Raw genomic sequence first — 16,147 nt, 5'->3', positions numbered from 1 at the left:
CAAAGAAGCGCTTCGCAGTAGGCTCCCAAGCACTGATGATGTCGCCTAGCCAGGGGACGAAACGTTTGCAACAAAAACTTCCAGCTCAGCGAACAGAACCACAACAACGAGCACCCGAGCTACAAATCTTCGCACAAACTTTGAAGATAGAAGTTTACAAAATTATGACGATGTGGAGAGATGGATAGTTGGACTCTTTCTTCCCAGGGTAGAAATATCAATTACTTAGGGGACATAGGTTTAAGGTAAAGGAGGGTAAGTTAAAAGGAGATGTGAGAAGAAAGTTCATTTACACAGAGGGTGGTTCATGAAGGAATGTGCAGCCAGAGAAGGTGATGGATATGGATACAGTAGAAACATTTAAAAGATTCATGTACAGACATAGAAGAGGGAGATATGGACTGCATAGTAGCACAAGGTTTTCAATTAGAAAGGCATTATGTGCCAGTGCAATATTGTCGGGCTGAAGGGCCTGTTCCTGTGCTGTATTGTTCTTTGTTATAACTCTTGAGTAGAATCATTTCTCCTCATCTCAGTCCTAAGTGGCATTTCCCCTTATTTTAGAATTATGTTCCCTGGTTCTAGACTCCCCAACCAGGTGAAATATCTTACCTGAATCCATCCTGTCTGTCCCTTTAAGTATCTTATTGATTTCAATGAGATCACCTCTCATTCTTTGAAACACTAGAAAATGTAGACTCAATTTATCCCAATCTCTTCCTGGGACAGTCCTGCCACCCTAGAAACATGTCTGCTGAACCTTCATTGCACTCCTCTATGACAATAATATCTTTCTCACAGTGGCACAGTGGTTAGCACTGCTGCCTCACAGCGCCAGAGACCCGGGTTCAATTCCCGCCTCAGGCGACTGACTGTGTGGAGTTTGCACGTTCTCCCCGTGTCTGTGTGGGTTTCCTCCGGGTGCTCCGGTTTCCTCCCACAGTCCAAAAGATGTGCAGGGTCAGGTGAATTGGCCATACTAAATTGCCCATAGTGTTAGGTAAAGGGTAAACGTAGGGGTATGGGTGGGTTGGTGTGGACTTATTGGGCCGAAGGGCCTGTTTCCACACTGTAATCTAATCTAATCTAAAACTGCAGATACTAATTACTCTTAAGAAAGTGATGGCAAGATGCTTCTTGAAGCTTGGGTACGAGAATTTCTCTATATTACTTTAAGTGCAAGTAATGGCGTGGTGGTTCAGTGATTAGCACTGCTATCTCACAGCGCCAGGGGCCCAGGTTCAATTGAGGAGAAAGTGAGGTCTGCAGATGCTGGAGATCAGAGCTGGAAATGTGTTGCTGGAAAAGCGCAGCAGGTCAGACAGCATCCAGGGAACAGGAGAATCGACGTTTCGGGCATAAGCCCTTCTTCAGGAAGAAGGGCTTATGCCCGAAACGTCGATTCTCCTGTTCCCTGGATGCTGTCTGACCTGCTGCACTTTTCCAGCAACACATTTCCAGCCCAGGTTCAATTCCACACTGTGTGAAGTTTGCGTATTCTCCCCATTTCTGCATGGGTGCTCTGGGTGCTCCTGTTTCCTCTCACAGTCCAAAGTTAGGTGGATTGACCATGGGAAATGCAGGGTTACCCAGGGATAGGGAAATTGGGGAGGGATGCTCTTCAGTGGGCTGGTGCAGACCTGATGGGGTCATTGCCCTGTTTCTGCACTGTATGGACTCTATGCAGGGATGGGTAATAAATGTTGGCCTAGCCATTGATGTTTACATCTTACAAAGACTCCAAAGTCCAGAACACTTCAACTGAACAACACTTAGAGGATGCACTGAGGATGGCAAGAGCACGCAATGTACTCTGAGTGTGGAATTTCAATGTCCACTACCAAGAGTGGCTTGGCAGCAGTACTACTGACAGAGCTGATTGCGTCCTAAAGGATAAAGCTAACAGACTAGGTCTGTGGCAGGTGGTGAGGGAACCAACAAGAGGGAAAAACATACCTGACCTCAGCCTTACCAATCTGCCAGCTGCAGATGTATCTGTCCATGACAATATCAGTAACAATGACATTTGCACACTCCTTGTGGAGACAAAATCCTGACTTCACATTGACAAAACCCTCCATCTTGTTGCGTGGCACAATCACCATGCTAAATGGGATAGACTTTGAATAGATCTAGCAACTCAATACTAGGCACCCATGAGACACTGTGAGCCATCAACAGCAGCAGAATTGTACTCCAGCATAATCTGTAACCTCATGGACCACTCAACCATTACCAACAAGCCAGGGGATCAACCCTGGTTCAAAGGAGAGTGCAGGGGGGTATGCCAGGAGCAGCACCAGGCATACCTGAAGATGAGATGTCAACCTGGTGAAGACACCAAACAGGACTACTTGTGTGCCAAACGGCACAAATGTTGATGGACAATTAAACAATTTATTGGAGGAGGAGGAGGCTCCATAAACATTCCCATCCTCAATGATGGAAGAGCCCAGCATATCAGTGCAAAAGATAAGGCTGAAGCTTTCGCAGCAATCTTCAGTCTGAAGATGATCCATCTCAGCCTCCGGCAGTGGTCCCCAGCATCACTGATACCAGCCTTTAGCCAATTCGATTCACTCCACATTATATCAAGAAATAGTTGGAGGCACTGGATACTGCAAAAGCTTTGGCCCTGACAACGTTTTGACAATAGCACTGAAGACTTGTGCTTTGGAACCTGTGGCTCCCCTGGACAAGTTGTTCCATACATCTACCCAACAATGTGGAAAATTGCCCAGGTATGTCCTGTACATAAAAAGCAGGACAGATCCAACCCAGCCAATTACTGTCCCACTAGTCTACTCTCGATCATCAGTAAAGTGATGGAAGGTGTCATCAACAGTGCTATCAAGCAGCACCTGCTCAGCAATAACCTGCTCAGTGACACCCAGTTTGGGTTCCACCAGGTCCCCTCTGCTCCTGACCTCATTACAGCCTTGGTGCAAACATGGACAAAAGAGCTGCATTCCAGAGATGAGGTGAGAATGACAGCCCTTGACATCAATGCTGCATTTGACCGAGTGTGGCAAAACTGGAATCAATGGGTATTGGGGGGCCAACTCTCTAGTGATTGGAGTCATACCTAACACACAGGAAGATGGTTGTGGTTGTTGGAGGTCAGTTATCTCAGCTCCAGGACAACTCTGCAAGAGTTCTTCAGGGTCGTGTCCTAGACCCAACCATCTTCAGCTGCTTCATCAATGACCTTCTCTTCATCATAAGGTCAGAAGTAGGGATGTTCCCTGATGATTGCACAATGCTCAGCGCCATTTGTGACTCCTCAGATACTGAAGCAGTCCGTGTTCAAATGCAACAAGATTTGGACAATATCTAGGTTTGAGCTAACAAGTGGCAAGTAACATTCACGCCATACAAATGCCAGGCTATGGCCAGCACCAATAAGAGACAATCTAACCACCACCTCTTGACATTCAGTAGTGTTACCATCACTGAATCCCCCACTATCAACTTTCTAGGAGTTATCATTGACCAGAAATTTAACTGGACTCATCACATTATCACAGCAGTTACAAGAGCAGGTCAGAGGCTAGGAGTACAGCAGCAAGTAATACACCTTCTTGCTCCCGAAAGCCTGTCCACTATCTGCAAGGTACAAGTCAGGAGTGGGATGGAATACTCCCCACTTGCCTGGATGAGTGCAGCCCCAACAACACTCAAGAAGCTTGACACCATCCAGGATAAAGCAGCCCATTTGATTGGTACCCCATCCACAAATATCCCCTCCCTTCACCACTGCACTGTGCACTATCTACAAGATGCACTGCAGACATTCACCAAAGATCCTCAGACAGCACCTTCCAAATCTACAACCACTTCTATCTAGAAGGACAAAGGCAGCAGGTACATGGGGACACCACCCCTTGCAAATTCCCCTTCAAGCCACTTACCATCCTGACTTGGAAATATAGCCGTTCACTGTTGTTGGATCAAAATCCTGGAATTCCCTTCCTTAAGGCATGATGGATCAACCTACAGCAGGCGGACTGCAGCGGTTCTAGAAGGCAGCTCACCACCATCTCTCAAGGACAATTAGGAACGGGCAATAAATGCTGCACAGCCAGCGACACCCACATCCTACTAAAAAAATACATTTTAAAAAAGCCTAACTATTTATAAATTTCCAAAATGATGTATTTGCATTTGTTTCTGGCTGGCTTTGAACAGAACTAGTCAGTATGCGTTTTAAAATGTCTCTGTCAATACTGTCCTGTTGCCTTTCAGTGATTTGCCAACACGATCAGCTCCAAACTGATCACCACAAATTAAAATTCTGCAGTTTTGAGTTACATGTAATTCCAGATTGTGTCACGATTGATTGCTGAATGGTTGGTTGTTATTGTTGAACAGCTCCTACAGGATGGGATTTGTGTATCTCCTGAGGAATGTCACTGCTCTTTACTGAGCTCCACAATGCCCTGGATCACCAATATCTCAAAGGAGGGTCAACACAGGAATTACACAGCAGGAACTATAATACGTCACCGGTGCAGCACATGGTGAGTATTCAGTCTGAATGACTGGGAGTCAGCAATAGAAAAATCTTCAAAAGATTGTAGTGGGGGTCTGAGAAAAAAATTCAAACAATAATTTGATTTCAGATAGTCAATATGGTTTCGTCAAGGGCAGGTCGTGTCTCACAAACCTGATTGAGTTTCATGATTTAGGTATTCCTCTGAATCTAGGTAAAAACAATGACTGCAGATGCTGGAAACCAGATTCTGGATTAGTGGTGCTGGAAGAGCACAGCAGTTCAGGCAGCATCCGAGGAGCAGGAAAATCGACGTTTCGGGTAAAAACCCTTCATCTGTTTGGAAGAATGTTACAGGTTGCAGGGGGACTTGGATAAACTGCAGAATTGGGCTGAGAGGTGGCAAATGGACTTCAATGCAGCTAAATGTGAGGTAATGCACTTTGGGAAGAATAACAGGAAGGCAGAGTACTGGGTCAATGGAAAGATTTTTGGTAGTGTGGATGTGCAGAGGGATCTTGGAGTCCATGTACATAGATCCCTGAAAGTTGCCACCCAGGTGGTTTGTGCTGTTAAGAAGGCATGTGTGTTAGGTTTCATTGGCAGAGGGATTGAGTTCCAGAGCCGTAATGTCATGCTGCAACTATATAAAACGCTAGTGCGGCCGCACTTGGAATATTGTGTACAGTTCTGGTTGCCATATTTCGGAAAAGGTGCAGAGGAGATTTACCAGGCTGTTGCCTGGTCTGGAGGGAAGGTCTTATGAGGAAAGGCTGAGAGACTTGGGTCTGTTCTCATTGGAAAGAAGAAGGCTAAGAGAGGATTTGATAGAGACATACAAGATGATCAGAGGATTAGTTCGGGTAGACAGTGAAAGTCTTTTTCCTAAGGTGATGACGTCAGCTTGTACGAGGGGGCATAGCTACAAATTGAGGAGTGATAGATTTAAGACAGATGTCAAGAGGCAGGTTCTTTACGCAGAGAGTGGTAAGGGTGTGGAATGCCCTACCTGCTAATGTAGTCAACTCAGCCACATTAGGGAGATTTAAACAATCCTTAAATAAGCAGATGGATGATTTGGGGATAATGTAGGGGAACGAGCTGAGAATAGTTCACAGCTCGGTGCAACATCAAGGGCTGAAGGGCCTGTTCTGTGCTGTATTGTTCTATGTTCTATATGTTATCTCATCCATTCCCTCACTGAGATCGTCTTAGATTCCACATTGTACCCAGTGCTCTGATCCCAGTTAATGCTATTACTGGAAAAGTCCACTTTCCTGGCTGAATTTGGCTTGATAAATTTGACTGGTAGTGTACCGCAGTGATCAGCACTAAGACCCAGCTATTCACAGCATATATTAATGGTTTAGATGAGGAAACTCAATGTATTATCTCCAATTTTGCAGATGACACAAAGGAGGATCAGCTGCGGGGAGGATGCAGAATGTTTGTGTGATTTGGACAAGTTGACAGAGGAGGGATAGAGGGGAATGCATGGCAGAAGAAATGTAATGTAGATAAATGTGAGGTTATCCATTTTGATAACGAAACAGGAAAGCAGATTATTATCTGAATGGTGTAGACTAAGAAAGGGAGAGGTATTGCAATAGCTGGGTGTCCTTGTACACCAGTCTCTGAGGGTGCATCAGGCAGTGAAGGAGACAAATTGGCTTTCATTTTCAAGTAGGGGAGCAGAGATGCAATTATGCAGGGTCAAGGTGAGACCACACTTGGGATATTGTGTGCAGTTCTGGTCTCCTTTATCTGTAAATGATGTTTTGTTTATTGAGAATGATTCCCGGGGTTGCAAGACTGACATACAAAGAAAGACAAGAGAGAGAGAAAATTGGTGTATCCTCTGGATCACCACATCTCAGATGAGGGAAGAGGTTAAGAAAGAGAGTTCTTTATGATAACCTCAACCAGTGTAGGAACTGAATCCATGTTGCTGGTGTCACTCTACATCAAAAAACAAGGGTTCAAGAAACTGAGGGATGCAGTAAAATGTAGATAAATGTGATGTTATCCATTTTGATAGCAAATAAAAAAGGCAGTTTATTATCTGAATGGTGATAGATTGGGAAAGGGGGAGTTGTAACAAGACCTGGGTGTCCTTGTACAAAAGTCACTGAAGGTAAGCATGCAGATACAGTAGGCAGTGAAGAAGGCAAATGGTACATTGTCCTTCTTAACGAGAGGATTTGAGTACAGGAGCAGGGATGTTTTGCTGCAATTATACAGACCCTTGGTGAGACCAGACCTGAGGTGTTGTTTTCAGTTTTGGTCTCCTTATCTGAGGATAAATGTTCTGATAATGGAGCGAGTACAACAAAGGTTTCCCAGACTGATTCCTGGGATGGCAGGACTGATGTTTGAAGAGAGACTGAAACAAGATTATATTCATAGGAGTTTAGAAGACTGAGGGAAGATGTTATAGAAACCTGTAAAAATCCAACAGGACTAGATAGACTAGATGCAGGAAGGGTGTTCCTGATGTGGCTGAGTATAGAACCAGCAGTCACAGTCTAAGAAAATGGGTTAGGCCATTTAGGCCTGAGATGAGGAGAAATGTCTTCATCCAGAGAGTGGGGGAGTTAAGCCTGTGGAATTCTTTACCACAGAAATATTGAATGTTTTCAAGAAGGAGTTAGATATAGTACTTCTGGCTAAGGGATCAAAGGGCATGGGGAGAAAGCAGGAACAGGAGACTGAGTTGGATGGTCAGCCATGTTCATACTGAATAGCAGAACAGGTTCATAGGGCTGAATGGCCTTATGCTGCTCCTATTTCTGATGATTCTAAATGTTGCTGATGAGGCAGAGTTAGACAACCAAGTAGGCAGTAAGGAGGACACAAAAAGGAAATCCAAGGTGCGGGAAGTGGTCAGCAAGTTAGAGTTGAAGCAGCAGACCAGATATGACTGTGTTGATTGATGGAGCACGGCTGAGGATCAGATAACTGATTCCTGTTTTCATGTAGTATGCTTTTTTTCTACAAACTGGTAAAATAGTAACTGCTGGTGTACAATAGATGGACTGAATGAATGGTTTCAGTATTGTAACTGTATCATTCTGGTATTATACCACAACATCCACTCCGAAAGCTAGTGCTTCCAAATAAACCTGTTGGACTATAACCTGATATTGTGTGATTTTTAACTTTGTACAACCCAGTCCAACACCGGCATCTCCTAATTATTCTAACCCTGAGTTCCATCCTGATGGAGTGGTTGCTACGAACATTACAGTTTCTCTCAATTCTATTGTGTTTTACTATTTGAATATTTTTTATTACAGTGTTTGTCAGAGGGGACTTTTCCATTGTTCCGAATCAGATTGCGAAGGTAATAAACTACCTAAAAAATATTCACTCCCGCCACTCTGTCACCCGTCATTCCCATCACTTCCATTCTCCCCATTCTCCATCACCCCTCCTTCCCCCCACTGTCTATCTCCTTGCCCTTTCCCACCCCCACTCTGTCAACCCCACCTCATTGCTCTCAGTTCCCAACCCTGCTGACTCACACTGATATTACTGCCCTTCTTTTAATCTTAGAATGTCCTGATGGTGAAATTTGGAATCAAGGGACAGCGGATTATCTGAGCTGTGAGCGATCATGTCAGGACGTTTACTCTGTGACTGCACCAAGCTGTCGTTTTGACGAGAGAGGCTGTGTGTGTGAGGTTGGGAAATACAGGAACAGCTCAGGACACTGTGTCACTGCAGCTTATTGCGAGTGTATCGTCAAAGATCACATCTACCCGGTGAGTGGCAGAGACAGCAGTTAGTGCCCAGTCTAACTGCACAGGCTCCCATCAGAGACCAAAAGCTGCTCATTGGCCTGCAACTAATTAGTGCATGACTACTCAATGTGGGCAAGATGATCTCAGTCAAACCCAAAGGCAAGGCTGAGATATCAGGGGCTGAGAGTTGAATTGGGGAACTCGTGTTTATTTAGCATCATTCATGTAGGGGACAGCTCAAGGTGTATCAAAGGAGCAACAAATTGTTTAAAGACCTATTAGTAAGGGAAGGAGGTGTGGAGATGGGATTCCAGAGTAAGGAAGTAATAACAAGACATTTGAAAAGTCAAAATACAATCTCAGAGTCAGCATGGTTTTATGGAAGGTAAGTTGTGTTTGACTAGAAAGCAAATAGAGTGTGTATAAATGGGGTTTTATTGGTCATCAAGATACAACTAGTGGGGTGACAAAGAGTTCAGCCCTTGGGCTGAAAAGTGTGGTGCTGGAAAAACACAGCAGGCCAGGCAGCATCCGAGGAGCAGGAGAATCGACGTTACGGGCAATAAGCCCTTCTCAGAAGGGCATAAGTCCTTCCTGAAGAAGGGCTTATGCCCGTAACGTCGATTCTCCTGCTCCTCGGATGCTGCCTGGCCTGCTGTGCTTTTCCAGCACCACACTTTTCAACTCTGGTCTCCAGCATCTGCAGTCCTCACTTTTTCCTTCAGTCCTTGGGCCCCAACTATTTACAATCGATATTTATGACTTGGGTGCAGAGATAATAATTTGCAGATGACACTGAAATAGATGGGAAAGTAAGTTGCAATGAAGAAATAAGAAATTTATAGATGGATATGGATAGGTTAGATGCCCAAGTCAAACTTTAACCGATGATGTTTAACATGGATAGGTGCGAGATTTTCTATTTTGTTCAGGAGAATAGAAAGACAACTTGTTATCTAAATTGAGAGAAACTTCAGAGTGCTTTGGTGCAGAGGGATCTGGGTGTCTGTGTATAAGAGTCACAGAAAACTAGTCTACAAATACAGCAGATAATAAGCAAGACAAAGAGAATTCCGGCATTTATTGCTAAAAGGATAATAGTGGGTAAGTGTTGCTGCAACTGTACAAGACATTAATGAGCCCATACCTCGGGTATCACGTAACATTTTAGTCCACTTACTTAAGGAGGGATGTAGTTGCATTGGAGGTATTGTTTAAAAAATCATTCCCAAAAAGAGGATGTCATTTGCTAGACCAGCATTTATTACCCATCCCTAGTTGCTCAGAGGGCTGCTAAGAGTCAACCACATTGCTGTGGGTCTGGATTGTCATGTAGTCTAGACCAGGTAATGATGGCAATTTCCTTTCCTAAAGGACATTAGTGACCCAGATGGGGTTTTTTTATGACAATAGGCATGATCATCATTAGACTCTCAATTCTAGATTTTTAAAAATACCCAAATTCCCCCATTGGCAGGGCAGGATTTGAACCCTGGGTCCTGGGAACATTATCTAGGTTTCTGGATTAACAGTCCAGTGATAGTACCACTAGGCCATTTCCTCCCCCTTAAGAAGAGTTTCACTAGATCGATTCCAAAGATGAGACATTTGTCTTGTGATTTTAGAGAAGATTTGTAGCTCAGGTTGAGGTTCAGTTTGTAAGTTTGCTTGCTGAACTAACAGGTTTGTCCTTAGATGTTTCATCACCGTGCTGGGTAACATCAACAGTGAAGCACTGGTGTCCTGTTCTGCTTTCTTTTTGTGTCTCTTTAGTCTGTTAAGGTGAATGATATCATTTCTGTTGTGTCTTCTAGTTTGGGTTTGTTATTTAAGAATCAGCAGACTATGCTTCTCAGGTACCCGTTGTTCTTGAATACTCTGTATAGGTATTTTTCTTCTGCTGCTCATAGTTCGTGTGTGCTGCAGTGTGTTGTGGCCCATTTAAATAATGTCTTGATGCAGCTCTGTTTGTGGGTGTTGGGATGATTGCTCCTGTAGTTGAGTATCTGGTCTGTGTGTGTTGCTTTCCTGTAGACGCGGTCTACAGTTCTCCATTGACTGTTCGTTTCGCTATGATATCTAGGAAGGGTTATTTTTCTCCTTGGTGAATTTTATACCAGTAAGGGTGTTGTTGATGATGTTGTAGGTTTCCCCTAATTTGTTCTGTTTCGTGATGCCAAAGGTGTCATCACATAGTGAACCCAAAGTTTGGGTTGGATTATAGGGAGGGCTGTTTGTTCGAGTCTCTGCATTACTGTTTCTGCTACAAATCCTGTATTGGTGATCCTATGGGTATACCGTTGATTTGTTTGTAGGTCATGTCATTGAAGGTGAAGTGGGAAGTGAGGCACCAGGTTACTAGCCTTAGGATGCTTTCCTCACTGATGGAGATGGTGCTGTCTAGTGTTTGTGTCCTTGGTTCGTCTAGTAGTGAGGTCAGTGTTTCTTTGTTGAAACTTTATTGCTGGAACAGCACAGCAGGTCAGGCAGCATCCAGGGAACAGGAGATTGTTTCTTTGGCCAGGGTGATGTTAATTAATGTGAATAGCACCATTACGTTGAAGCAGACCATAACCTCGTCCTCTTCTATCTTTTTGTCTTTGATGTTCAGGAATTCTTGGGTGGAATGGATGGAGTGGCATGAGTCTTCTATTAGGTATTTCAGCTTACAGTCAAGTTCCTTTGCTAGTCTGTATGTTCCAGGAAGTGAGACTATGAGTCTGAGGGGGCACCCCTGCTTTGTGTACCTTCGATAATCTATAGAAACAGGCATGTTGGTTCCATCAGGTTTCATTCCTTGGAGATCTAACTTGTTCATTTCACCTGATTTGTGGAGTTTCTTCAGTGATGCTGTGATATGGGTGTCTAGCTCTGGAGTTGGTTCCATCGCCACCTATTGGTAGGTGTCGGTATCTGTGAGCAGGGAGTTTGCCTTTTCAATGTACTGTGTTCTGTTTAGGATGACGGTCATGTGCCCTTTGTCTGCAGGTAGGATTACAATACTTGTGTCGTTTCTGAGTCCTTCTAGGGCTTTCCTTTCTTGTGTATTGAGGGTGTTCCCTTCTTTCTTTCTGCTTAGTGTTGGTGCTACTGTCTGTTTGACAGTCTGTCTGATTGTCTGTCTGGCTGAGTTTCTTCCGTAAGTCCGTTGTCTTTCAGGGAGAAAGTGAGGTCTGCAGATGCTGGAGATCAAAGTTGAAACTTTATTGCTGGAACAGCACAGCAGGTCAGGCAGCATCCAGGGAACAGGGCCTGAAGAAGGGCCTGTGCCCGAAACGTCGAATCTCCTGTTCCCTGGATGCTGCCTGACCTGCTGTGCTGTTCCAGCAATAAAGTTTCAACGTTGTCTTTCAGGGTTGATTCCAGTGCTGTTAGGAAGTCCTTTTTGTCCATGTCTCAGCAGTTGTAGGGTCCTTCCTACTAGGATGGCTTTTTTCCAGTCTAACAGTTTCTTAATCCAAACTTCTGAATTGTCTGTGTTATTCTTTTGTGCAAGCTTGTCCAGTTTTTCTTGTAGGGATAGTTTTTTTAATTTGTCTTGACCTGCTGTTGTTTGATGCTGATGGTTCGTTCTAACATACGTGTTCATTCCTGGTCAGTTGTCTTAGTGTACAAAGAGTTTTGGCGTGAAATTTGCCTTTTGTATTTGTGGAGTCGGTTGTGGGCATCATTAATAATTTCTTGCAATATTCTGCAGCCATTTTGTTCTGCTATTCTTCTAGCTTGTGGCTAGTGTGATAAACACTACATTGGACAGGCAGGCAGAAAACTAGCCACCAAAAGACATGACCAACCTTACACATAGACGAAGAAGGACACCATGTCAACTGAGACAACACATCCATCCCAGGACAGGCTAAACAGAGACACGCATGAGAATTCCTAGAGGTCTGGCATTTGAACCAGAACTCCATCAATAAACACATCAATTTGGACCCCATTTACCACCCTCTGAGAAAAAGAACCAGAAATGACATCACCCACCTTAACAGACCAAAACACATAAATAGAAAGCAGAACATAACACCAGCGCTTCACTGATGATGTTACCTAGCAAGGGGACGAAGAGTCTGAGAACTAACCTACCAGCTCAGCCAGTAAACTTACAACTTGAACATTTGTCTTATGAAGAGGGATTGAGCAGTTTCAGCCAATACTCTCTGGTTTAGAAGAATGAGAATAAATCCAGTTGAGTTATGTAAGATGATTAAGGGAATTGACAGAATTGATGTATAAAGGGTGTCGGGCAATCTAGAATGAATGGTCATAGTTTAAAGATATGGGCAAGCAGATTTAAAACTGAGATCAAGAAAAATGACTTTTCTCAAACGGTCATCAATTGCAGAATTGTTTCCCCCAAGTACCGTGGATGCTGGACATGGAGTAAACTTATGGGTCAGACAGACAGATTTTTAATCAGTAATGGGTCAAAGGAATATGGAGAACAGGTAGGAAAGTGAGTTGAGTCTGAGGTCAGATTAGCCATGATTGTTTGAAATAGTGGAGCAGGCTTAAGGGGCTGAATTGCCTACTCTGCTTCTAGTTCTATCTTCATAGATAGAAGCAGAATTTGAGCTTTCAACCCATTGAATATGCTCCACCATTCAATTATGGCTGATATATTTCTCAACCACATTTTGCTGCCTTCTCCCCTTAACCAGTGGTCCCCTTGATACTTAAGAGCCTGTTTATCTCTGTCTTAAATATGCTCAATGACTTGACATCCACAGCCTTCTGCACCAATGAGTTCCACAGATTTACCAATCTCCTGGCTGAAGGAATTCCACCTCATCTCAGTTCTAAAAGATCCTCTCATCATTCTGAGGCTGTGCCCTCGGTTTCTAGTCTCTCCTACATGTGGAAACATCTTCTTCACATGGACTCTATCTCAGCCTCTCAGCATTCTGTAAGTTTCAACCAGATTCCTTTTATCCTTTTAAAGTCCATTGAGTGCAGACCCAGACACCTCAACCACTCTTCATAAGACAAGCTCTTCATTCCCAGGATCATTCTTCTAACCCTCCTTTGCACCTCTTCCAAAGTCAGCACGTCCTTCATTAAATATGGGGCCCAAAACACTTCGTATTCCAAATGCAGTCTGACTAGAGCCTTACACAGCCTCAGCAGTCCATCCCTATAGAGTTTGTCCAGGATCCTCATGAAATGAATGCTAACATTGCATTTGCCTTCTTAACTGCCAACTGAACCAACATATTGACCTTCAGAGAATCCTGAAGTAGGACTTCTAAGTCCCTTTGCACTTCAGATTTTCAAAGCCTTTCCTTGTTTAGAAATTAACATATTTTTCCTGCCATCTACATAATTTTACACTTTCCTGCATTGTATTGCATATGCCACTTCTTTGCCTTCTCTCCTAGCCTGTCCAACTCCTCCTGCAGCCACTTTCTCAAGACTCACTATCCCACCACATTTGTGTCTTCTGTAAACTGAGCAACATTGCCCTCAGTCCTTTCATCCAAATCATTAATGTGTAATGTGAATAGTTGTGATCCCAACACTGATACCCGAACACCTGCCATCCTGAAAATAGTCCTTTTATTCCTACTCTCTGCCTTCTCCCAGTCGGCTAATCCTCAATCCATGTCAGTACCTTGCCTCTAACACTAAGGGCTCGTATCTTATTTAGCAGCCTCCTGTGTGGCATCTTGTTAAAGCTCTGTTGGAAATTCAAAATGACTGGTTCTCCTTTATCTAACTTGCTCATTACTTCCTGAAAAAATTCGAGCAGATTTGTCAGGTCTGACCTCCACTTGACAAAGCTATGCTGATCCAGCTCTATTTTACCTTGCATTTCCAAGTACTCTGTAATATCAACCTTAATAATGGACACTAAAATCCTATCAATAACCAAGGTCAGGCTAACCAACCTATAATTTCCTAGAGTCTTCTGCCTCCCTTCCTTCCTAAACAGAGGGGTTACATCAGCCATTTCCCAGTTCTCTGGGGCCCTCCCTGATTCTAGTGACTCCTGAAACATCACCACCAATGTCTCCACCATCTCCTCAGCTATTTCCTTCAGAAGTCTGAGGTCTAATCCATCTGGTCCAGGTGATTTACCTACCTTCAGATCTTTCAGCTTTCCTAGCACCTTCTCCTTAGCAATGGCCATCTCTGTCACTGCCTCTTTTGAAGCTCTAGTATGCTATCAGTGTCTTTACTGTGGAAACTGTTGTCAAGTACCTCTTCAGTTCCTCCACTATTTCTTTGTTTCCCGTTACTATTTTTCCAGTCTCATTTTCCACACTTGCCTCACTCTTACGTTTTAGATATCTAAAAAGACCTAGGCATCTCATATTTCATCTTCTCTCCCCTTTATTGATGTTTTAGTTATCATCTGATTTTTACAGGATTCCCACTAATCGTCACCACAATGTATGCTTTTTCTTATATTTTTATAGTGTCCCTTGTCAGCCACGGTTACTTTGCACCCTCCTCCTTAGTATGTTTCTTCTTCCTTGAGATAAATTTATGCTATTCCTTCTGAATTACCCCCAGAAGCTCCGGCCATTGCTGCAGCACTGACTTCCCTGCTCGGTTCTGATTCCAATAACTCTGGCCAGCTCCTCCCTCATGTATCTGTAGTTACCTTTACTCAATTATAACACCGTGACATCTGATTCCAGCTTCTCCCCCTCAGTGTGAATTCTATCATATTATGGTCACTGTCCCCAAGGGACAACTCCCTTCAACTCCCTAATCAAATCTGCCTCATTACACATCACCAAATCTAGAATTGCTTGTTCACTTGTAGGCTCGACCACAGACTGCTCCAAAGTTATCTTGTAGAAGTTCCTTTCTACTATCAACCTGATTTTCCCATTCCGCCTGCATATTGAAGTCCCCCATGATTATTGAAATAATGTCTTTCTTACAGGCCTTTTCTATTTCTTGATTTATTTTCTACCCCACATCCTAATGACAGTTAGGAGGCCTGTACTCCTATCAGGATTTTTGTTCCTTTGCGATTCCTCAACTCGACCCGCACCAATTCTACACTCAACTCCATATCACTCTTACTTTATTTTTATTAGAATCGTAGAATCCCTACGGTGTGGAAGCAGGCCACTTAGCCATTGAGTTCACTCCAAAGAGCATCACACCCAGGCTCAACCACTTCCCCCCCAGCTCCCCATCCCCACCATCCCCACCTATTCCTGTAACCCTGCATTTCCCATGGCCAATCCACCCAACTACACATCTTTGGCCTGATGGAAGGAAACTACAGGACCCTGAGGAGATCCACACAGAGATGGAGAGAACATGCAAACTCTACACTGAGAGTTGCTCAAGGGTGGAATCAAACCTGGGTCCCTGACACTGTGCGACAGCAGTGCTGACCACTGAGCCACCATGCAGTTTTTACTAACAAGGCAACCCCATCCCACCCTGCCCACTCTGACTGTCCTTTCAAAAGGAAGTGTATCTCTGGATACATATAATCAAGAAATAACCCACTGTACTCACTACTGCAGCCTTTCTCTTGGACAGACTTAAAACAACAATTAACTTATCTGATGCTGTGCCGTGAACTTTGCCCAAGAGTTCCTCCAAGATTAGTTGTGAATTTCACTGGTTGTTAATTTTCCCAGATACACTCCGATGTCCAGCGATACACGAATTCAAACAGCAAAGGCGGTAACTGTGCAGGTTCTTGTCAAGGATGGGAAAAATTTCTGGCTGTAAGAGCTGCTCCTTTTTTTGAGGTATTTTAGGTGTTGGAGGTGATTTCCTCGAATTCCAGGAGCAGCAATTACTGTTTTATATGCTGTTGTATTGTTTTGGAACTTTGGGAAAAAAAAGTCAAAACAACAGCAGTTTTAAAAAGGAGAAGAGCAGACAAAGGAAGCACATGGTGAGGACAGTGCAGGAGAGAGAGAGAGAGAACCTGCAC

At 43.8% G+C, this 16,147-nt stretch overlaps 1 protein-coding gene across 1 annotated transcript in view; it reads left to right on the top strand.

Annotated features, from left to right (window-relative positions):
- LOC122548771 (SCO-spondin-like) overlaps positions 1 to 16,147 on the top strand; it is a 188,294-nt gene that overhangs the window by 133,303 nt on the left and 38,844 nt on the right. The window contains exons 19-21 of the mRNA XM_043687538.1: positions 4,372 to 4,520; positions 7,789 to 7,835; positions 8,048 to 8,256. Coding sequence (XP_043543473.1) covers positions 4,372 to 4,520; positions 7,789 to 7,835; positions 8,048 to 8,256 — 405 coding nt within the window. The remainder of the gene's footprint in view (positions 1 to 4,371; positions 4,521 to 7,788; positions 7,836 to 8,047; positions 8,257 to 16,147) is intronic.

The sequence above is a fragment of the Chiloscyllium plagiosum genome, chromosome 4, assembly GCF_004010195.1.
Source record: "Chiloscyllium plagiosum isolate BGI_BamShark_2017 chromosome 4, ASM401019v2, whole genome shotgun sequence".
Taxonomy (NCBI): domain Eukaryota; kingdom Metazoa; phylum Chordata; class Chondrichthyes; order Orectolobiformes; family Hemiscylliidae; genus Chiloscyllium; species Chiloscyllium plagiosum.
Note: the sequence above shows the minus strand (reverse complement) of the source record. Positions and strands in the feature narration are given on the sequence as shown.